The following is a 24,824-nucleotide window of genomic DNA, read 5'->3' as shown; positions in this document are numbered from 1 at the left end:
TAGCCTTTTTTTGGTATTTGATTAGCTATTTTTACTTATCTAACTGCTATTTGACAATTAACTCAATCTAAACACTCATCCATTTGTTTTTGAACTTGAATCTAATCTATTTTGATAGAAAGCACACATACTTTTGCCAATTGGGATGTAGATATACATAGTTCTGTGTTTAATAAATAAATTAAAAAAATATATTTCCAGTTTGGTCTACACAGTGTAGTGCTGTTTGAGAAGGATTTTTTACATTTAATTTGGCAGTCACTAACACTGTTTTAGCAATTGATATGAGATGTGATATGAGAAGTGATGTGATAGTCACACTAGCAATACGTGTCTGGAAATCTAAATACAATATCACACACCTACAGTCTCGAAACTGTTCCATCTGGCATCACGTGAAAAGGTACAAATCAGTCATCCTGGGTATTGTTCTGAAATGTTCTGAAAATTAGTTTAAAATGGTACTACTTTTTGATATAGTAGGACTTTTAAATATGTACTGTATACACAGACCTTCAGCCACGTCAAGCGGCCTGTGGGGTTTCCTCCACTGGAAAAACACACCAGCCGAAGGGTCATCCCCGAACGCAGGAGAGTTCCTTCTGGTGGGGCATCTAACCAAACCTTCTGAGGAGGATCTGAGAAATAAAAGAGAGAGACAGAGAGAGAGAGAGAGAGAGAGAGAGAGAGAGAGAGAGAGAGAGAGAAAGAAAGAAAGAAAGAAATTAGTCTGATTAAGAGCATTTTTGGGTCAGACACAATAAAAAGTGGAAATGACAGAGGAGAAAAGCATGGTTCACACTCACAGTACACAGTGAGGGTTTTGGTTTGGATGCGGGAGAAACGTGTGCCTTTATTAAATGCCTCACAGGTGAGCAACAGTCCATTTTCCTCCCTGGACACGGTGTGAGTCAGGTTAGACATTGTCATCATCCCACCATTCTCACCCTTCAAAACACAGGATTTCATATTAACAATAGAATAACAACAGTTACAACAAGTATGCTAACATGTAAATTTCCCTACATTATATGGCCAAAAGTGTGTGAACACCTGACCATTACACCCAAGTATATGCTCCTTCCTCAAATTGTTGCCACAAAGTTTGAAGCGTACAATTGTATAAAATGTCTTAGTGTGCTGTAGCTTTACAATTTTCCTTCACTGGAACGAAGAGGCCCAAGCATGACAATGACCCTGCGCACAAAGTGAGCTCCATGAACACATGCCAAGGTTGGTGTGGAACCCTGAACACCTTTGGGATGAGTTAGAACAGTGGAACCACATAGGGGGACTAAATCTGGAACAGGATGTTCAACAAACACATACAGGTGTGATGGTCAGGTGTCCACAGTCTTTTTACCATATAGTCTGTCTGTCTGTCTGTCTGTCTGTATGTCTGTCTGTCTGTCTGTCTGTCTGTCTGTCTGTCTGTCTGTCTAAAGTATTTGCCCCATTCTGATTTGTTCTGTTTTTGTGCATCTCTCATTCTAAATAGTTTTAGATCTTCAAATAAAACACAACATAAAACAAAGGCAACCTGAGTAAACACAAAATACAGTTTTCATTTTTACATTTTTTTTATTGAAGCAAAAAATGTTATCCAACACCTGTCACCAATGTGAAAAACGAATTGCCCCCTTGAACTTAAAATCTGGTTGTGCTACCTTAAGCAGCAATAACTGCAACCGAACTCTTCCGATAACTGGAGATCAGTCTCACTTACTTCTAGGACCAGGACTTATTCCTATGTTTTGGATCATTGTCTTGCTTGCTTGCTAATTTGTTGCACTTGAGTTGCACTTGAGTTTCACCTTACGGACTGAAGACCAGACATTCTCCTTTAGGATTTTCTGGCAGAATTAACGTTTCCCTCAATTATTGCAAGTTGTCCAGGCCCTGAAGCAGCAAAGCATCCCCACACCATCACACTCCCAACACCATGCTTGACCGTAGGTATGATGTTCTTCTTGTGGATTTCTGTGTTTGGTTCAACCCAGATGTAACGGGACGTCACTGTGGTTCTGTATCTGTATATCTATGACAACTTTATATTTATGTACTCCTTATAGTAATACATTGTTGTTTCTATAACAGATATATATAGACAGTGACAGGACTTTGTAACTCTCAATATGTTTTCTGCTTTGAGAAAGTCTTCAGGACATAGGAGTTTGCACTTTCTGTTTTGTTGGTCACATGACCATTTTTTTTAAATGATTAATTTCTTGAGAGAGAAAAAAAATAGAGGCTGGTGAGGGAACTTGTCTTGACATTCCACAACAATAAATGTAAATCGATCAAAAGCACAACATGTTTATCTTTGATTAAGCTGTAATCATGGGCAAATTGTTGTTGGAATAAAACAGGAAAAAAACACTTTGGGACCTGCTGTTATAGGAAAATAATCCACTACTCATCACACTACCCTATGATTTACTTTCTTATTTTTTTCTGTTTTGAAAAAAAATCTTTCAGGAACATATGAGAATTCTTAACATAAATGGCAGTGGTCACCTTTGGGGCTGTTTTGCACCTTGTTGTCTTGAGAAGATTGATGGATTTTGTACCTGAATATTTTAGCCCAAACCTGGACTCCTCTGCCATATGGTTAATGTCTTTCAACAAGATAATGACCCAAAGCAAATAAATTATTATGGTAAATAAAATACATATTATGTAGTGGCTGTGTAAGGATTTGATTTGTACTTTGATTTTTGCAGCCGTTGTACTGAAATGTCATAATAGCTTATCTTGTTTGCTCATTTTTTTTATATTTTCAGTACACTGTAGTTGACAGTTATTTGATACAGTGACACCAATGACCTACTCATTAAATTAATTCTCTTTTCAAAGCTCACTTGCACTAGAGCATGAGGGCGATTTAATTAATAAAAGAAATACACACTGAGATCATCATCATGTCTAGGCAGCTAAAACTCTAACTATGCTAAACATATTATGTCTCCTGTCGACACTGTCTTCTGAAAGCATCCGTCCTGTGACAGATGATGTGCAACTGCTGTTGTCCAACAGCTAATATTTAGAAAGAGAAACTCAAAGCATGTCAAATTAAGAATGAATTTCTATTTCTTATAAAATAAAGATTCTTCAATGGTTCTTTACAGTACCATAGGTTCTGTAAAGAACCTTCTTCTTGTCAAGAACCATTTTTCATTGTATAGGGTTCTTGAGTTGAGCTATATGGTTCACTGGAGATTAAATAAATGCTTTATGTTTCATTATAGGCTCTTCAGAGCAGTGTATTTTCTATTGAAGGTATCATCCCTTAACAGCTTAAAGTGAAGCCTGTAAGGTTCTTTGTGACATAATTCTTAAGAACCTTGCTTTGGTTCCTTGAAGCACTAACTAAGGGTTTTTTTAGAGAACTTATGATAACATGGTTCCTTGGCACATGATGCTGCTGTGAAGAACCATTTCTGGATTCTTTAAAGCAAAAGTAAATAGACTGTTCTCTAAAGAGCTTGAGAGTAAAAACGTTCTTTGTGCAACTTAAAAGGGATCTATTATGTCATCAGGGTGAAAACCCCTCTTTTTTTCTAATTGAAACCTTTATTTTTAAGATTGATGTGCAGGCTACTTGAAGAAGTAATTTCATCGTCAAGGCTTACTTTTGTAGTGCTATAATTCTTGGCACCAATGTTCAATTGTAACTCAATCACTGATTACAATAAGAAATCTGTCTACTGTACTCTGCACTGCTGTCCCTCCAAGTACTCTGACTTTGATTTTTTTTATTTTTTTTATTTTTTTTTTGTAAAGCTTCAATATAAAGATGGCTTTTAACATCATGTCTATTCATGTTTGCAGCACCACTGCAATAGGTCAGTAATTAAAGTAAATTATAGGCAAAGGTGACTGATCTAATGTCCCGTCAATAATTTAGTTATTCAGAAGTTCCAATGTGACGCATTTGTTCATGTACTTGCTTTTCACTATGGACTTTTACAGTGACAAGGTTTAAAAAGAATAATTACGAGGTATGAAAGATACATTTTATAGATAAAAGACCCAAAAGGCCTCTGACAGTGTTTTATTTTTTTTCCCTCCAGAACAAGCAGCTCATTGTTTTTTTTTCCCCCCCTTTTAATGTCAAGCTCATTTGCAAGTGGTCTGATTTGCGTGTGCGGAGAGGTGGCCTCGGCCTAACCTTTGCAACCTCAGTCTGCATGTTAATTACTGTCAAGTGAAGAGAAAACACATCACAAAAAGCACAGGTAGAGACAAAAATACAAGGACTGAAACAGCAAGGCACATAAAGGTCATTCTTATTCTCTCGTAATATATATCAAAGTATAATAAAATCGCAGTGGTTGCATGCAAATGAAAAATGTAATCAAATGGAAAATTTATCAAAATGAACAAGAGGTCCAGAGAGGCGCATGACAGCCTTGCACTGGCTTTTATTCACTTACATTTCATTAAACTGAAACTCTACCAAAAAGAACTGGGGAAAAAAATAATGAGAAAAAATTAGACAGAACACATTTCTCAAAGGAAATTAAGGGGCAGCAAAAAGGGTCCAAACTAAAGGATGAGTCATTCAAGCTCTGCTATGGTCAAGGCGGCAGGATTAGTTTTGTAGTATAATAGAAGAACTTGAGTTTAATTAAATACTTCACTCTAGGAAGTGGTTGAGTGTCAATGCACAAACCCCAGAAGGTTTTTATTTGACAGCATTTCATACCATCCCGGACATCAAGACTGAACTCATCATGTGCTCAAAGGTCTGAAACGCTCAAAGTCTTACTTTAAAAGGAGCACAATGATTCATAACGTGTCTATATTATTCAGAGCTAATGAGCATAAAGGCACAAAGCCTGCAAATGATAGCTTTCTCTGAACATTTAGTCATGGAACTGTAGTGCTGAATGGCTGATTGTTCTTCTAAAGTGATGCTTGCTTTTACTTTAGACAAAAAAAGCAGGCTTAAGACATATTCCACATTAAGAAGGGACTAAAACAGAAGTATCGGGCCTTGTGGACTACTGTTTAGCAGAGTTTAGAATTCTACCTCATTTAACACGTAATTCAACTCATCAGCTAGGGTTGTATTTAGAGTCAGCAATACAAAGATTATGCACATATTTATTTGAAGAAGGTTATGCATATTCAAAATCGGGTTACACATAATAAAGGATTTTCAACAAGCATCACAATCAATATCTAATAAGAGTCTATTATATTACCAATATAGGCTACTGCTGCATGGATAGTCCTAGTTAGATGTCCTAGTCCTAGCAATTATCATATAAATCACTGCAAATTTGGCTTAATTTAACATTATGGCTTCCACACTCATTATTCGTTGTTATTTGTAATTAATAATGCACAGAATTGCACAGGGTGTCGTTGTATGCTATTGAATTAATATTTCCCTTCACTGAAACTAAAGGGCTCAAACCTGTTCCAGCATGACAATACCCCTGTGCACAAAGTGAAAGGTTTGCCAAGGTTGCAGTGGAAGAACTTGAGTGTCCTACACAGAGCCCTGACCTCAACCCTACTGAACACCTGTAGGATGAACTGGTACGCCAACTGCACCCCAGGCCTTCTCACATGACATCACTGCCTGACTTCACTAATGCTCTTTTAACTAAATGAGCACAAATCCCCACAGCCACACTTCAAAATCTAGTGGAGGTTATTATAACAGCAAAAGGTGGACTAAACCTGTAATGAGATGCTCAACAAGCACATGTGTGTGATGGTCATGTGCCCACATACTTTTGGCCAGATGTGGATAGAGTAGGCAAATATTTTGCTCAAGTACAAGTAAAAGTATTTATAAAAAATAATTACTCAAGTAACAGTAAAAGTACTGAATTGATTATGATTAAAATGAAGAGAAAATCCTGAATCTCAGACTAGACAGAGAACTGTAAGTCACACCTCTCCTTGAAAGTCTGTCTGTTTTGTTTATATGATATAAAACCTGGGTTCAAGACGAAGCAGCATATCCCAGTCCTGTGATGGGAACCATAACATAGAACCTGTCATTTTCAACACAAAATCTCACACATACACCCCCAAAAAACAAACATATTCTTCGGTTGACTGTCTTTAATTTAACAACACAAACTTGTCAGCATCTGCATTTAAACAAGACAACAGAAAACAGAACAGACTATGGAACAGAACAGCAGAGAAAGTGTATATAAAGTATGGCTGCTCAATTATGGCAAAAAACATGATCACAATTATTTTGGACAATATAGAGATCACGATTATTAAACACGATTACTCACTGACTTTGGAAACAATGCATTTATTGAGCATTAAAAAATAAAAAAATCTTTTTATTGTATTTTTAACAGTGGATTTCCTTGAATATAATTCAACTGAAAAAATAATGCAAACCAAAATAAAAATTAATTAGGTCACTTTCCCTCTACATAGTTTCCTTACTTATTCGCTGCTTACATTGATTTTTTTTATGCTTTTGCACAAAATTTCTGCGTTTTCCACATCTCTTTTTACTGTAATGATGTCACTCTTGTAAGTTAGCGGAGCATGTCATGTGACTCATTTTGGCGAATCGCATTGCCAGAAATAAACTTTAAACTTCCTTAGCCAATGAAATTCTGTCTCCTGGTTTAGATCAGTCTCTAGTTTCTCACTATTAGTGAGCTCTATAAAGGAAATGGCCGTATTTAGACCAACTGTCATGATGCTAGAGGAAATGACCCCAAATGAGCCCAATGATAAAAAACATTATTTTTGTTCCACATCAGACTTGAAACCAAATTGTTTCCAAACGGCTGTAATGGTTTTATTTTTCTTGTTGACTACAGGCTCTCTATCTGTCATCTTGGCTCGAGCTGAACTAAAAATGCCACAGCCTGGTGGGGAGTGAGTTTGGCCTTTTAGGGAGGGGCATTAATTAAGAAAAATGGTGCACGATTATTAAAAAGACAAAACGAGAACATTGTGAAATGGAATGTGGCACAATCATAGTTTTATATTGATTATTTTGTTTTCATAATCATCAGAGGCCATAATTGTAATTGAAATCGAAAATTTGATTAATCACACAGCCCTAGTATGAAGAGAGTGGGTGTTTGTGTGTTAGCATGTTTGTGTGTGTGCGTGTGTGCGCACGTGTGGGTGTCCTGCCTCCGTCAACACGCTCGCTTCTTCCCCCCTTCGCCCATTATCTTCTAGGATTAAAACCACTAAAAAAGTAAGTGGTTGTTGCATCCACATTCAGACCACTGCAGCTTACCATAAGATTTGTCTTACAGTGATATGCACTAATTATTAAAACTATATATATTCATTAACATTTAACAGTAATGGAGGAACGCCACTAAATGTAGTAAAGTTAAAGTACATTTCTGTGATTAAAAATTAACTTGAGAGTTAAAAAGTACTTTTTATTTCAAAAAGCTACTCGAGTAAATGTAATGAAGTAAATATAGCATGTTACTACCCACCTCTGCCTTTGGCCATATATTGTACTAAATTGAGGTCATGAAATCATAATGTGTGCACAGCATGTAGGCTAGTTTATCGCACTTTTACTATATAGCTATTTTATAATGCTATTTTGAGCAACTTATATTGTCCAAGTAATGCTTAAGTCTGTGGTTATGTCTAAGGTCTGAATATGAAGTGTGCAATTTCTCTATGAACTCATAACTCAACTCTGTATAACACTCGTAATGACCAGCTTTAAGGATTGGAACTTGGACACTACTGGACTATATAAGTGGAACATAAAAGTGGAATTAGTTTGTGCATATTTGATGGACTACTCAATTTGATGATATTGGTTAGTATTTGTTTAAGTCATCATCATTAATGATTTTGTTTTCTCTTTTCAGTGATTTTTTTGTCTTTTCAGTGATTAACGGTGATTCATTATGCACAGTATGACCTTGACATGAATGAACAATGTAAAAAAATAAAATAATTAATTTCAGGTTGTATTTAATATTTAATACATCATTTTTTAAAATTAAATATGAAATATTAAATATTTAATACATCAAATTCTTGTAGTCCTTCTTGCCAGCACATGAACTCACAGACTGATCCCTGAGAGGTCATTTCTTTTTGTAGTTTAATATTTGTTATATATTTTAAGACAGCAGGTTTCACAGAAACTGCCATTTTGTACTCACTACAGTAATACTACTGTATTATTCTAATCTAATAAATAATGAAAATAATGTTATAAAAATTCCTCTTTGGTCTAACACCTGATATTGACTCGATTAGTATTATGTGTATATGCACATGTCATACAGTGTAATGACTGTGTGTTTTTGTTTTTTTTAATTGAATGAATAAAGAAAAAACCTTGTTCAGGGTTTGTTTGTTTTCCCTCCCCCCAAAAGTGTTGTAATAAAAACAGTTCTTGGTAGGTGACTCAGATTCTCAGAATAAAAATGTGTCTTTTACCTCAGTGATAGTGATGACGGTGGTGTTGAGCTCCTTGAAACCGAGCCACCAGCGGATATGAACCGGTGGATTACTGGAGGACGTGGAGCAGCACACATTCACCTCTGTTCCCTCTATGGCTTCAGATGAGCCACTTAGTTTCACATTAGAGGGCTCAACTGGTAGATTGAGAACAACAGAGGCAAAAAAAGACAGATAATGCAAGTCAGTGTTGCTTCTGAGAAGAAAACGATCTCAAGTGTACTTTGAATTTTGAGTGAGTAAATTCATCCACATACTTTTTACAACTGTAATTCCTTTCTAGAATAACTTATACATGCTTCAACCAGCCGAAGAGAACCCATGTCACACCCCTCTTCATTTCCCTCCACTGGCTTCCTGTAGTCGCCCGTATCAAATTCAAGGCCTTGATGCTCACCTACAAGACCTTGTCTGGAACAATACCCTCCTACCTCAACTCTCTCCTGAAGGCTTACGTTCCCTCACGCAATATACAGTCAATCAACGACCGACGCTTATCACCGACCTTCTCAGCATGGCTCAAGGTCCGTTTCAAGAACATTCAAGCTAACTTTTCCTCAGTGGTGGAATGAACTTCCAACCTCAATCCAGACCACAGAATCTCTCACCATCTTCAAAAAACAGCTAAAGACCCACCTCTTCCGTGAACACCTAACCAACCCATACAAATAAATAAATAAATAAATAAAAAATTACTCTGGCACTTACACCTCTACTCTGAACACTTTGCTTCTTCTGGAACTCAATTAAAGGATCTTGTATGGTAGTACTACTTGTATTGTTCTCTGCTTGATATATCGCTTTGCTTGTATTTTCTCATTTGTAAGTCGCTTTGGATAAAAGCATCTACTAAATGAATAAATGTAAATGTAATGCTTACTAAGCGGCAAAAAACCTCTTATAGTCTGGAAAATGCAGATTGCAGATGCTACATTCTATGTTATTTTTGACTATTTAATACTTCACACCATTGCACATTGTTGCCGTACAGGAACAATTTACCAAACTTCCCCCTAAAAATATTAGCAGTTTTCTAGATATTTTATTACTAACTACTTCACGTAATAAAAATCCATAACAAATGTTCATGTAAACATAATAATTCATGCAGTAGAGGGATAAGCATCATCCATTTCATTTTCTTTAATCTAATTTATCTGAGGTAAATATACAGTATAAGTCACAGAATTTATACAGGAGCCTCGTCATTGCTCGTGATGCAACTGATCATTGTTCACTATTAGTGTGGTACTGAAATAATCACTGATCAATTCAGTGAGTTGTGTTCTGTTGGCTAAACTAGCATTTAACCTCTGTTCATGATCATCACTGTAAACGGCTGCTCACCTTAATACTGTTTACATGCTGCATCTATTTATGTCCATTTCGCTATGGAAGGTAACCAACAACTTGTTCAAAACACATTATTCACTGCATGAAATCACAATTAACTAGCAGGCTAGCAAATAAAACACTGAATTTATTAAATTGCCTCCTGATCTACCTAACATGATATTGCATGTTTATATGTTAGTTAATAAAAACATTTCTACATAAGAAATGTTTACATTTGTAAACATAAAATGACAACAATTGTGTGGTCCTCATCAATTTCTATAAACAAACAAATAAACTCAACAGATTTGAATATGTAGTCATTATTTTCCCAAAAAGTAAACCAACATTCAGAAACCAGGTGGGAAAATATTAGTGCACCCTGCACTTCAGTAATATTTAGAACCATTAGCAACAATAACTTGATGTAAACATTGTTTGTAGGAGTATATCAGTCTCACATCATTTTGGAGAACTTTTGCCCCATTATTTTTACAAAAATCTTCCTGAACAAGTTACTTCACATGACATTTAACTAGTATTTAGATGCTCATGAGCTCCAGTATTGGCTACAACATACTGTAACTTTTTAACAAGCATTCAATTAGTTGTAAACCACAGTCTTTTGCTCTACTAATTGATTCTTCTCCCTACGCATCACTTACAACTTCATAGATGTTTACAAATCAGACGGCTGCAATTAAAAGGTGCACTAATTAAAACAGTCTCTGGAGGCAACCCAAATGTCTGCATCGGCATGATTTCCTTTTTCTTTCCTTTTCACAAATTTGATGAAGCAGTTTAAAAGCCACTGCGGAAACAATAACAATTACTCGCATTTAATGTTCACCCCAGGATTGAGACAATTACTTGATAAAACGTGAGCATTAAAGAACACTAGATTCATTAAGACGGCAGGGAATGTAAAATCTTAAGAAAATGTTTAATGACACCAAACTTTAGTGTTAAACATCCAGCACAGTTTTCAAGGAAAAATAAAGAGATAGAAATCTGATAAAACATCAGGGATGAGTTTCCAAAAGCATCACAGCACAAAGTGCATTGTTAAATGGTGAATCAAGAATTACATTAAACACTCTCTGTGCTTTATGAGGCTTTTTGGGAAACTAGGAGAATTGAGTGAGCTTGCCTTGATACTTTAATGTGCACAACTGATTGACATCCATCTGTCCGAGACTCCCAACCTGTTATTCACTCAAGAAGAACCTGATACACTGATGCAATTTGGAGAATTGGGATTGTTCCCCCTATTGCATACATAATGTATACAGATCTGCTTTGCTCAGTTGCAGAATGATTATAGTAAGCTATAATTGCAAGGTTGGCCTTCGCCTACTGGTGTGCTTTTACTCAACAGGTTGCACAGATGCAAATAAACTGCTTAAATTTAAAAATGTGAATGCAATAAAATTTGTGTTGAACGGACATCAGCATTGTGATTAGTGAGTATAAGTACACAAGCTTTATCCCTAATTTAGACAACCCACTTTACATCATAAATGGAGAAATTATGGTGAAGTGCATACACACACCATCCGCTTTATTAGGAACACCTGTATACTTACAGATTTATGCAGTTATCTAATCAGCCAATCATGTGGCAGCAGCTCAGTGCATCATATCATGCAGATACAGGTCGAAGAGCTCCAGAGGAGCTCTTGAGGAAAAATGTGATCTCTGTGACTTTAAACGTGGCATGGTTGTTAGTGACAGATGTGCTGGTTTGAGCATTTCAGAAACTTCTGATCTCCTGGGAATTTCACATACAAAACAGTCTCTAGAGTTTACACAGAATGGTGTGAAAAAGAAAACATCCTGTGAGCGGAGGATCTGAAGGCTAAACACCTTGTTAATGAGAGCTATCAGAGGAGAATGACCAGACTGGCCTGAGCTGACAGGAAGTCCATAGTAACTAAAATATTTACTCTTTACAACCATGGTGAGCATCTCAGAAAGCACAACAGATCAAGGTGCATGATCTACAACAGCAGAAGATCCCATCAGGTTCCACTCTTGTCAACCAAGAACAAGAATCTGAGGCTATCATGGGTGCAAACTCATCAAAATTGGATGGTTGAAGACTGGAAAAAGCCCCCCCCCCCCCCAACCCCCCCCCCCTCTAATCCTCAACTGTCCATTTTGGGTCACACTTTTTCCCATTCTGATGTTTGGTGAGAACATTAACTGAAGCTCTTGACATGTATCTGCATGTTTTTTGTTTTTTTTTTGCATTGTGCTGCTGCCAAATGATTATCTGATTAGATAACCACATGAATGTGCAGGTGTACAGGTGTTCCTAATAAAGTGGATGGTACATGCACTGTAATGTATAGAGTATGTAAGATGTACTGTATAGATACATGCTAAATGTTACTCAAATGACCTTACAGAAATCTTCACCACATCAGCAATTATATGTTTATATTTCATAAATAAAGCACATATTTATTAAATCCATTTACTATTAGTTTTAGATTATGTAGAGCATCTGCCATTGAAGTTCCTGTGTTACTATATAAACTGTAACATATTAGAACTAGTGTGTTAATATACTCTACATAAACCTGCAATTTTACCGTCAACAAAACTTTTAGAGCTGCTATTATAGAAATTGAATGAAAAAATTCTGACCAGTCAGATTTGTGAATTCAAAAGCACTGTGATAAAAGGTGTTCCCTTTCAAATGGAACTCAGTGTTGCATGAACTTCACCCTGTGGGAAGTGCTCTCACATGTGACCGGTATCTGAAGCTTGTGTAACATCATGCCTATTTAGAGGTATGCCGTGATCAGGTGATGTTGCAATTAAGTGCGTCATGTGATATAAAAATGGCACCCATGACCTGCGCCGTCAGCCTCTATTATCTTCAGCGAGACTGCATGTCAGTCGTTTGTGTAATCCTCGCAAAATGACTTCATTTCTTCTCTATCTTTTAAAAAAGAGAGAAAAGTATAAGTGAGAGAGAATTCAGGAAGCGTGTCACCCCTTGCTCCCGTTTCATCACGGGGGACGGACACACTTTCTGTTTGAAGTGTCTAGTGAAAGGTCTCACTGTGCGCATTGTGAACGCCTTACAATTAGGCATCCCCGCTTGCAGCTCGCTCGCTTCTTGGCTGAAGGGAGTTGGGTTTCAGAGCCTCGCGGATCTGGACCGGCTGGCTGCCGAGGCGTTATTGCAGCAGCAGTCAACATCGTACCATTGAAATTTGGAAGTGTCCCCGGTTTCTAACCTTGGGTCACATTCTAGGGGCGTCTCATTATTGCGAGACAGTAATGACAGACACCTCCATCACGGGCTAGGGCGCGGTCTTAGATGGCTGTTCATCTCGCAGTCTTTGGAGCGGCCCTCATCTGGAGTGGCATATAAATCACCTAGGAATTTGGGCCATATTTCTAGCACTGAAATTCTTTCTTCCTCAATTAAGAGGTCACCATGTGTTATTTGCGACAGATAACACAGCGGTGGCTTCATATATCAACCATTAGGGAGGGTTATGTTCATGGCCCCTGTTCAGGCAGGCACAAGTAATTCTTCTCTGGGCAAAGGGAAAGTTCTTTTCAGTGAGTGCAATGTACATTCTGGGCAACCGGAATGTGGGGGCAGACATCCTGTCAAGGCAGGAGCTTGGCTAATACCTCAGGGGGTGGAGGCTCCATCCTCAAATGGTGGAGTCTGTATGGCGGAGGTTTGACCAAGCGGAAGTGGATGTGTTCGCCTCAGAGGAGACAATACACTGCCCTCTGTGGTTCACCCTCACTCCTCCTGCACCACTGGGGCTGGACACCATGGTGCACACGTGGCCGAGGTCACATCTGTATGCTTTCCCCCGATCACTCTGCTCCCACAAGTTCTAGCAAGAGTTTGCCAAGACCATCTACATCTGCTGCTAGTAGCACCTTATTGGCCAGCTCAAATATGGTTCTCAGAGATAATATCCCTGCTAGACAGCACTGCTTGGGAGATTCCTGTCCACAGGGATCTGCTGTCTCAGGCCGGAGGGCTGATTTATCACCCTTGGCCGGAACTATGGAAACTGTGGGTCTGGCCCCTGAGGGACACCAGCTCATGGATTCTGGTCTCACAACTGAGGTTGTAGAGACCATGTTGAACACTAAAGCCGCATCCACGAAGAAATTGTATGCGCTCACGTGGCGACTTTGTGTATCGTAGTGTGAGGAATATCAGCTAGACCCAGTGAGCTGCACAATAGCTACAGTCCTGGAGTTCTTACAAGGATGTTTCTCAGCAGGGTTGGCTGTTCTTACAATCAGGGTCTACAGGGCTTCCATTTCGTCCAGCCATGCTTCTATTGATGGAGCCTCTGTGGGGAAACATCCTCTAACTTCGAGGTTTATGCATGGTGTCCGGTGGCTGAGGCCCATCTGCAGACCATGCAAACCTTCCTGGGACCTTTCTGTGGTCCTCGAAGGTCTGTCAGGTGCCCCATTTGAGCCCTTAGAGTCAGCCTCAGAGTAGCTTCTGACTCTAAAGCTAGCTTTTCTGTGGGCCCTGACATCTCTCAAGTGAATAGGAGATCTACTCTGACTAGGAGCTCTCTCTGTTGCCCCTTCCTGCCTGCCAAGAGAAATTGTACCGACTGTGTCCACTAAGGGCTCTCTGTACTTACGTCCACCACTCCGGCCAGTGGCGTACGTCGGAGCAGCTGCTGGTCTGCTTTGGCAGCGACAGTAGGGGTGATGCTGTGTCGAAGCAGCGCATCTCTATTTGGATAGTGAAAGCAATCTATCGCTTATGAGGCGTGCCGTCTCTCTACACCTCTGGACATAAGGGCTCATTCCACTAGGGGGGGTCACCTCCTCGAAGGCTTTGTCAAAAGGTGTACCCTCACAGGATGTATGTGCTGCAGTGAGGTGGTCTATGCCACACACACTCATCCAATATTACAACCTGGATATACATTCCACCCCGGGCTCGAGTGTCTTGCGGTGAATCTCGGTCCCGGACCTTTTGAGCATGCCTATGAATTGTGCCTTTGCTTCAGAGAAAATAGAGGCTGGGGGCATGGCTTTTATATCATGCAACGTGCTTAATTGATCACGGCAGGCCTATAAATAGGCATGATGTTACACAAGCTTCAGATACCGGTCACGTGCGAGGGCGCTTCACACAGCGTAAAAAAGCTCACACAACGTTTCATTCCCTTCTCAGGGAACAGGGTTAGGTAACCCAGACATTTTTAATAATAAAGCTGATAATAAGTTAAATGAAGAATCGTCTGTAACCTAATTACATTTTCTTGATAATGCCAATCAGTTTATTTGTTTTGTAAATAATGTCATCAGATCAAGACGGGAATAATGCTGTACTTTTTGGCTCTTTAGACACAGAGAACAAAAAGGGCAGAATGAAATAAAGGTCATATGAACTGAAGATGAAGCCAGGTGACTCACAGAGGACAGAGAGGGTGCGAGTGATGGTCATAGGAGATCGGGACACCCGATTAACACTCTCACAGCGCAGCACAGCTTTATTGTCTTCTGGCTTCACCTTCATCACCAACGTACTGCTGGCCTTAAGGGAGTCAGTGTCCATTTCCCAGATAGTGGACAACACCTCATCATTCTGAGAGAGAGAGAGAGAGAGAGAGAGAGAGAGAGAGACTTTTAAGACACCTTTATTAGGTTCAATTTTTGGTATATTTATATATCTACACTTCTGAAAATCATTTTTCCCATTTTAAAAAAAGAGAAAGAAGGAGAAGAAAGAGAAGAAGGGAAGAGAAAAAGAAAAAACAACCCCCACAGACCCCCCCCCCCCCCCCCCCAGAAACAACCCCACCAAAAAATTAACACTTTGTCAAAACAGTAGATCGTCAGTATATGCGTATGCATTCCAAGAACACATCAAATCCTCTCTTGCGATTGCTGCCCATTTCCTCAATATGTAGCGTCTCCTTGGCGACATTACGCCCATGGTGTGTTGTACAGATTTAATGAAGATCCTCCTGTCCGGGAAGAACTTAGTCAGTAAGATGTTCCGTTTTCCTTTCATCAGTTCTAGAAATCGGTTGATCTACTCTTCGGTGTAAAGCTCTTCAGGTTGCTCTGGACGGTTGAAAGTACCTGGTTGCTCTGGGGTGACCCTTTTCTCCTCCATGTCTGTGGGGGGTCCCTCTCCTGCCGCTCCTTCACTGCACTCTGGGCCCAAGTCCTCCAACATCTCAACCTTACGCTGTGCTTGTTTAGACGATTCGTCTTCTCCCTTATTATTTCCGAATTAGTTTTATTCTTCTCGATGTTCTTGTCCTGTAGGTTCTTCTGTTGCGGTTGTGTGGGGTCACTGTCTCCACCGGTGATAGCGGTGTAGGGCTTAGAGTGAAGACTGTCTGTGGTGTCGGTGTAATTGCTGATATGGGCGCGGGTGTTGGTGTTACTGCAGGTATGGACGCAGGTGTTGGTGTTAGCACTGGGTGCTGTGATTATTTCAGTGGTGTGTTCCTCACTGACCTCTTCTCGCTGTGACCTCGGTGTGTCGTTACCCCTCTATGCCCCAGGCTCCTGTTCTCCGGTGTCCCCCTGCTGGCTGTCTCCGCGCTGCTGCTGCTGTACCCCGGCCGTGTCGCCCCCGGAGCTCCCTGGCTGCACCGCTCTGCGTGGGCAGCTCAGCCGTTTATGCCCGATCTCCCCACACCCAAAACACCTCAGGCGTTCGGTGGTGGCGAAGACGGTGTAGCTGCTGTCCCCGTGTTTACACTTGAAGTTTATATCCAGTGTTTGTTCTCCGTTGTTAATAAACATATAAACCTGTCTCCGGAAAGACAGGACGTGTTTCACCACGGAGTTCTTACAGCCGAGCGGGATATCCATCATGGGGCCGGCAAACTTTCCGAAGCGGGCCAGCTCCTTCATTATCAGCTCGTCTTTAATAAAGGGGGGGACATTGGAAATAACGACCCGTGTCGCAGGGGCAGAAAGAGGGGTAACGTGTAGCATGACACCTTTTAGCAATATTCCACTTTCGCACAGTGTGTTGGCAAATATTTCCTTTTTTAGGAAGATCACCACAGCTTTGTTCATTCGGGAGGCGGAGTAGATGTTCTCACACGCGACCTGCTCTCCCACCGCCAGCAGAACCTCCTCCACCTGTTCTCCATTCACCGGTACACACCTGACGCCTCGGAGGCCATGGCGTCCCGCTCACCTTCGCCCACTCTTAACTTTCACTAACCACCGCTATCCCACTAACTAGACCTTCAATAGATTAAATAAAAGAAAAAAGGACAAACTCGCGAAAACTTTGGCAAGCCGCCAAACCACTCTCACGCGCTCTACACACCACGCTCACTCCACCGCCGCGCATGCGCAGAGAGAGAGAGAGAGAGATAGATAGAGAGAGAGAGAGAGATAATTTATTATTTAACATGACGATGATGACGATTATTATTATTATTATTATTATTATTATTATTATTATTATTATTGTTGTTGTTGTTGTTGTTGTTGTTGTTGTTATCCCTCCAATGGACATTCTTTGATATTTATATCTAATAACGTGTTAATAACAATTTTTCTTATCCCTGTGAGGCTTTGGTAGACCTGGAACAGTCTACTGAATAAAACTGAATTGGAGTGGAGTTTTTATTGAGAGATAAAGAATCAGCGTAAGAGACAGCAAGATGGATAAAGAGAGAAGAAAGGTAAGAACAGGGACAAAGCATTGAAAGAGAGGTTAAAAAAGAAATTGGGCAGGACAGAATGAGACAGAAAGAGATGTGAGAGAATGAGAAAGAGGGGATAGTGTGAAAGGCAGAGACATATAACTCTCTGAGAGACAGAGAGATAGAGTGAGAGAAAAAGGAAGATATAATGGGAGTGTGAAATATAAAGAAAGAAAACTAGTCTGACAGAAACACAGAGAGAGGAAGGTAGCAACTGGTGACTCAAGTGAGAGGGGAAAATGATTGAGAGATAAAGAATACAAGAAAGAGGGAGAGAAAGAAAGAAATAGAAAGAAAGAATGAAAATGTGAGAATGAAGAGGGAAAAGAAGAATGGAGAGTGCAAAAGAAATGCTTAGAGCAAGACAAATATATACAAGGAGAGAAAAGTGAGGCAACTAAAATAGCTAGCTAATTAATGCACATCTTCCATATGGTGTCTGTCAAGTCATTTGACATTACTGACATACTGAAGAGTCTGATTAACCCACATAGCTTGTTATTAGCCATACAAACAAAATGCTAAATGCTGCCTGTCAGCTAGTTACATTTAACCAAAGGAACAACTTCTGTCAAACGGTGTGTTGGTTAAGCAAAACAAATGTCAAAATGTGAGCTATGAAACAGACAGCTAACTTACAGATGTATGTAAATGTATTCCTCCATGATGAGTAAGCTGGCTAACATATTGTAATAAATAGCTAATAAATGCTATTTAAAATGTCTAGCCATGTAACTTCTGGCAAATTACATATTAGACAAACAACAGAACTTACATTTAAACATAAACGTATTCCTCTGGCAGAAAGACAATTCCACCATATGGAAGCCCGTTTCCACCACAGATTACAATAAATAAATAAATAAATAAATAAATAAATAGAATAAAATAAAAGGTAATTGTGGCTTTATATCTCAGAATTCTCACAATTTTGAGTTTACATGTCTCAATTCTGATATTTTGTTCTCAAAATTAAAAGTTTACATTTCACAATTCTAACTTTTTGCCTCACAATTTAAACATCCATTTGACACAGTACCTGACATGTGACTAACCAGGTAAGGAACACATGCTAGTGTCTGGTTTTCCTGATCTTGACTAGCTGATGAATGTTGTTCTTGTATAACAGATTTATAGAGAATGACTAATGCTTTGTCGGTGCATTCTTGTACCTCACTAAATGTCAAGTGTACTTTGTGAGCAAAAAAAAAAAGTCAGTGAGATTTAAACTCACCATTGTGGGAAATAACGTGAAAAACTGTAATTTAAAATAAAAAATAAAAAAATTCATGGCAGATACGGGCTTCTATATGACCCACTATATTTTTTCAACATTTGTGAAATTGTTGTCTAATTGAACAGGATTGGGGGAGGACACAAAAAGGCAAGTGTGAAAGAGAGATATAAGAGAGTGAGTGAGAGATGGCAAGTCAGGCAGTGACTGAGAGAATAAGATTGAGGTACTGGAAGAGAGAGTTATGAGTGAAAAGGTGGGAAGAGAAAACAAAATTAAGACAAAGGAGAGCATAAAGGAGTGAGAAAGAGAAATAGATAGAGAGGGAGAATGACGAGAAATTTCTGCCTTGAAACAACCTCCTGCTGAGAGGAATTTGTTAGATTTTAGCCCTGAATGCTAGCTTTAGCCTTTTTCAGGACCAACAGATATACTACAATCACACGCACACACACACACACACACACACACACACATACAAAATCCTATTCTCAAAGTTTGACACCATAAAAACACACTTTTATGGCTGTTGAGAGCACAAACCTGCATTCTTTTTCTGCTGCTTTTTTTCTTCACTTGGTCTTTCTGGTGTCCTTGGTTGAACTCCGGTTTGTGTGTGTGTGTGTGTGTGTGTGTGTGTGTGTGTGTGTGTGTGTGTGTGTGTGTGTGTGTGTGTTTGCCTTTGTTTATATATTCACCTGTTTTTCTGTAAGGCTTTGTCCGTGAGTGATGGGAGAGAAGCCACTGACTGAGATGCACAGAATACAGCGTGGCCTCAGCAACAATAAATTGCCAACCGCAATTCTTACTCATCCAGTTACAAAGCCATGCTAGGATACACAGCTGTCATTATCAAACATTTAAGCCTGTGGCCCTGACATTTTGATGTAGATAATGCACTATTAGCTTTCCATTTCTATTTGTTAATTTGGAAGATGCTTTTATCTAAAGTGACATACAAACCAAGTGGAATCCAGTCCAAGCACAGAGATGAGCAGTTAACGTTTAAGGGCCTTGCTCAAAGGCTCAGCCATGTCTCTTTGGCAGTTCAGCGATTACACTGAACGACCACTTGTCCTGTTAGCTTATGGCTAATGTCAAAATCAATCCAAGTAAATAGAATTATAAAGCAGAGGCCAGTGTTATAGAGAAAGTATACATCTAGAGTAAGTTGGAAGGCAGGCATGAAAGTGCATAATACAGGGTGTCCCAAAAGTCTCTATACATAGGGACCAGCACCACTTCCAGGCTTTTTGAATTTGTTTATAAGTTTGGCAACAGTGTCGTTTGTGATGTACTCGGAATGTTTCCTATTAAAGTCCATCGCAACCTTGCGGCAGCTTCCCTATCCAGCCATTAGAATGATTTCAATACAGCCTTCTTTTGTCAAAGGCAATCTTAAAGGCTATCTGAAAAAAAAAAAAAATTAAGACATTTAACAAAGTAATGTTATTTTCTCCTATGTACAGAGACTTTTGGGACACCCTGTATATAAATAAATTCCAAAGTTGTTTTTACAACTAAACACTCACAACATTAAATTAATCACAAACACACCAATTAGTAATTTTGCTGGGGAAATCATTATAAAGTGCATTAGCCACAGAGGATGACTATTTTCATTAGCTACTGTATGTCCTGCAGCTGGAACTATTGACTTACTTTGCATATACTTTTGCATCATAAAATCATCAATAAATCATTTCAGATGTCCATATGTGTGGTATGTTTGCCTGGGTTAAACCACAGGACAGCACTAGAAAACAGGAGTTAAATGTGCATTATGCAAGGTCTCTAATGGTTAAATAGGTAAAGTTCAATAAAAATTTAAAGTGCCGAGTGTAGCGTGTGGAGGTGCTCAGAGAACATAAGCAGTCCACAGTGCTATGTCGTACTTTTCCAAACTGTCATTTTTGTTTATGTTTTAGTTTTGACTTGTATCTTGTCTCCATTCATGTCCTGTCACTGGTTGTCTCCCTCATGTTTCCAGATTAGTTTGTATATATAAACCCTCATGCTTCAGTGTTCAGTGTTAACCCTCCTGTCTTTACTGAGCTATTAGTTTTGTGTTGTGATATTCTGGATCCTGATCTTGTTCTGTCCCTTGTTTGTGTATTTTGGATAGCTCCTGCTATTCCCATTTGCTCGTTGCCTGATCTCTGCCTGTGTACTGTTCCTGAGTTTGATTCACATTTGGATTTGTCTTCCTGCTCTTTAAATAAAATGCCATTACTGCACCTGCATCCATCTTACCTCTCAAGTTTAAGTCTAAAATAGTTTTTCACTGACATCACTGATCTGAAACATGGTAGCTCATTGAGAAAAGCTATTGGAATGGACCTTTAGTTGTGTTGGATAGTGTTTTGTTAAATACAAGATAACAGATTTGCAAAGAAACTCACATTTCCAACATTTTAAACACCATGTTTGTTTGTAATGTGAGCTGCCATAATTAAGACACACATGTAGTTACCCAATAACATTCTGCCCCACTAACAAAAGGAGAAATTGGTGGGAGTTGTTTTCATAAATTTGAAACACATTCACTAGTCCATTTGCAATCAAAATTATTCAACCCCCATTGCAAATCAACTTTCAGCTGTTTGCAATGAACAAATTAAACAAAAGCAATTGAAATAGTTCAACACAATGTAGGCTTCAAGTGGTTTCCCCAAATTCAACTGAAAATGCAACTTATTATGACTTCTCCAGTTTCGTAATTATTCAACCCCTTGAACAGAATCCCTCACAACAGCACAGATATGCAAAACAGGTGTTGTCTCAAGCACACCTGATGCAACTAATCAAGGGCTTCATTAGTTGCATCAGTTGTGCTTGAGCTGGAACATGTGAAATACCTGAACTGGCTAGGGGTTTGTTGAGTGTACACAACCTGGATGGGGCAGAAAAAGGAAGCTATCAATGGCTGCAACCAGATTTCTGAGAAGGCAGGTTGTGAAAAACCCTTGAGTGACTGCAAAGGACCTGCAGCAAGACTTGGTGGCAACAGGCACTGAGGTTTCAATGAGCACAGTAAGGCACGTACTAAACACAGAAGGTTTCTATGCCAGAACTCCAAGTACACCACTACTGACCCCAAAGTACAATAAAAGTCTACTCAAAATCATATAAATAGAAGAAGTTTTGGGATTCTGTTCTGTGACGTGATGAAACAAAACTGGAACTTTTCAGCACAATGGATCAGCAGTATGTCTGGAGGAAGAAGAATGAAGAAAGAACACTCTGTCCACCGTCAAGCATGGTGGTGACTCGGTGATGCTCTGGGGCTGCTTTGCATCCTCTGGCACTGGAAACCTGCAGTATGTGGAAGGTGAGATGGATTCATTGAAGTATCAGGAAATCCTAGGAGAAAACGTCATGCCATCTGTGAGGAACCTGAAGCTTGGGTATCATTACACCTTGCAACAGGACAATGATCCCAAGCGTACCTCAAATTCCACCAAGGCTTGGTTGCAGAAGAACTCCTGGAAGATTCTACAGGGCCATCACAGTCACCTGACTTGAACCCCATAGAAAAACTCTATGAAGATAGAGAGTGGGATTTGAAGAAGGTGGTTGAAGCAAGCAAACTCAAGAATACTACTGAACTGGAGGCCATTGCTCATGAGGAATGGGCTAAGTTTCCTCAGGAACGCTGCCAGAAGGTCATAACAGCAAAAGGGTGCTCTACTATGTACTAAAGATGCTTGCCATGAAGGAGTTCAATAATTTTGAAACTAGAGAGGTCATTATATGTTGCATTTTCAGTTGAATTTGGGGAAACCACTTGCAGCATTCGTTGTGTTGAACTATTTCAATTGATTTTGTGTGATTTGTTCATTGCAAACAGCTGAAAGTCTGTAAATTTTGACAACAAACCTGATTTGCAATGGGGGATGAATAATTTTGATTGCAACAGTAAATGATAATTATTATAGAAAAGTCTTGTGGATTGTGTGCTTATGCTGTATAAAAGAGTAACATGGAAAATTAGTAGTGCTTACATAATAGTCCTGGTAAGTAAGCTAAACATCTACAGCTACAGTTTGTTTCTAAAATATATAGAGTTGGTGAGGAAAAATGTCCTTGTAGATTGTGCCATTCAAGAAAATGGGTTTCTACTGAATGTATTTCTTATTCTGATCTAAAGCACTTTACCCCAATGGAAATATATTTTTAGAACAAGAACCTTTCTAAATCTACAGAGAAAAATACCGAAGAGGAAAAGCAGAGGAATAACCTATTGTCATGGAGGCATACTGCAGTCACTGATGTCTCTTTTCTATCTCACCTTAGTCCAGTGCAGAGTAGCCAAAGGGTTCCCGCCATATGATAGACAGACCAGCTGGAGATGGGTACCGGCTTTCACCTCTTCACTCCTCAATCCCTCTATCACTGGAGCCTGGGGTGGGACTGAAAGAGAATAGGGCAGAAAGAGAGAGAGAAAGAGCGAGAGAGAGAGAGAGAGAAGACTGTGAGACATGAGGCAATATACATTATGACATTCTGACATTTCATTCAATTCTGTAATCCTTTACATGTCCAGAGGAAGCACTGATATCAGAAAAGGGGAGCTAAAAGAATAAATAAGATGGACTGTCTGGTAGTGGTTGGCAACATGGAAGAAAAATGATTTTATATCACTGTTTATTCAACAGCTTGATCAAGTTTACACAAAGGAGATGATGAAATGATCGACACACCAGGTACTAATGTGGAATTGTGTTTCATACATTTTTTTTTTTAAATTATCTGTAACCAAGAGAGAGAGGCATATTTCAATCCCCAAATCAGTTTAAATAAATAGTAGCCTAACAAATTAATTTTAGTTTTCATTTATAGTTTATTTCCAAGAAACACTGTTATATCTTTGTGTCTGCTTAAAAGCGATGGCTTTGTTCAGACAGGTAGCGCAAACCTGATTTATATCCTTTTGCATATGGCAAATTTTTGAACAAAAGGAATTAAAAAAAGATGCTGGTTTATTTCAAACAGTTTACCTGAGTAAGCAAAGTGTACCAGGGAACAAGGATGTGAGTAAACAAGCAGGAAATATGAGCTTGAGGAAACAGACAGAGAGAGCAGCTCATTTTATTCCCTGACAGCGCCGTTAAATTGGGAGCCATTTAATGCTGCCGCTGCAGAGAGGAAAGCTCGCCCTTCTGATGAAAGCATTAAGCAGCGAGAGTGAGCTGCATCCTGGCGCTAGTCCATAAAGTAAAATAACAGATGTTTAACTAGTAATAAGGTGAGGCGGAATATGAATAAATTACTGGGTGGCTCCTGAATAAAACATTGTGCCATAAAAACAAATCTTGGCCTTTGTTATTGCCGATGGACAGATGAGGACCTTGCATGACAAAGTGGTGTCTCACTCGAAATCTGGCACGGGTGGAAACAGGCATGGATTTGATGAGCCGGGTGTGCTGAGTAAGGCTACCACATTGGACCTCTTTTCTGCAAGATTAGCACTTAGTGCATCGGTCGAGTATAAATGCAAGTGGGAGCAGGTGGGGGGTTGGGGAAGAAAGAAAGTGAGAGAGAAGAACAAAAGGCAGAAAAGATCATTAAGGTCCGTGGGAGAAAAGCAGAGGAGATGGTAATGCATGCAAATGGAAGGACGCAAGCAAATGACAAGAAGTGTCAGAATCTGCACAAAAGTTTTAATTAACGATGCGTATCAATCTTGCTCGGTTGCCAGTTTGGTTGATGAAAATTGACTAGCACTTGTAGCGAGTTGCTCTTATTATAAGTAAAGTGAGAATTTAAGATGGGGATGACATGGATTTAGATCAGTGTGAAGCAGGCTGGTGGATTTAGGATGGAGCTGAACTTCACTGGTGTAAATATGCTCAGAGGTAGATGTGTCAGAGATAATTTAGCGTGAACACCTGCATCAGTAAGTCAAAAGTTTTATCCCAGTACAAGAGTGTGATACACTGCAGACCTGAAACATGTTATCAGTTTTAACAAAATATAAGATTGAAAGGAAACCCTCCATCATGAAACACATTACATTTATATCAGATATATCAAAATATCTGTGAAGTGATAAGTGATTCCGGTGCTAGGTTGTTGGTTGGTCTTTTATATTCATTATTCATATA

General features: G+C 39.3%; 1 protein-coding gene across 2 annotated transcripts in view; it reads right to left on the bottom strand.

Moving 5' to 3' along the window:
• The window catches only part of nphs1 (NPHS1 adhesion molecule, nephrin), a 160,330-nt gene that overhangs the window by 52,121 nt on the left and 83,385 nt on the right, over positions 1-24,824 (bottom strand). For both annotated transcript variants that reach the window (XM_017491282.3, XM_017491280.3), the window contains exons 8-12: positions 23,009-23,130; positions 15,217-15,388; positions 8,428-8,585; positions 807-948; positions 514-638 (exon numbers count right to left, since the gene is read on the bottom strand). In XM_017491282.3, coding sequence (XP_017346771.1) covers positions 514-638; positions 807-948; positions 8,428-8,585; positions 15,217-15,388; positions 23,009-23,130 — 719 coding nt within the window. The remainder of the gene's footprint in view (positions 1-513; positions 639-806; positions 949-8,427; positions 8,586-15,216; positions 15,389-23,008; positions 23,131-24,824) is intronic.

The sequence above is a fragment of the Ictalurus punctatus genome, chromosome 17, assembly GCF_001660625.3.
Source record: "Ictalurus punctatus breed USDA103 chromosome 17, Coco_2.0, whole genome shotgun sequence".
Classification (NCBI taxonomy): Eukaryota; Metazoa; Chordata; class Actinopteri; order Siluriformes; family Ictaluridae; genus Ictalurus; species Ictalurus punctatus.
The sequence above is the reverse complement of the archived record's forward strand: the minus strand, read 5'-3'. Positions and strand labels throughout refer to the sequence as shown.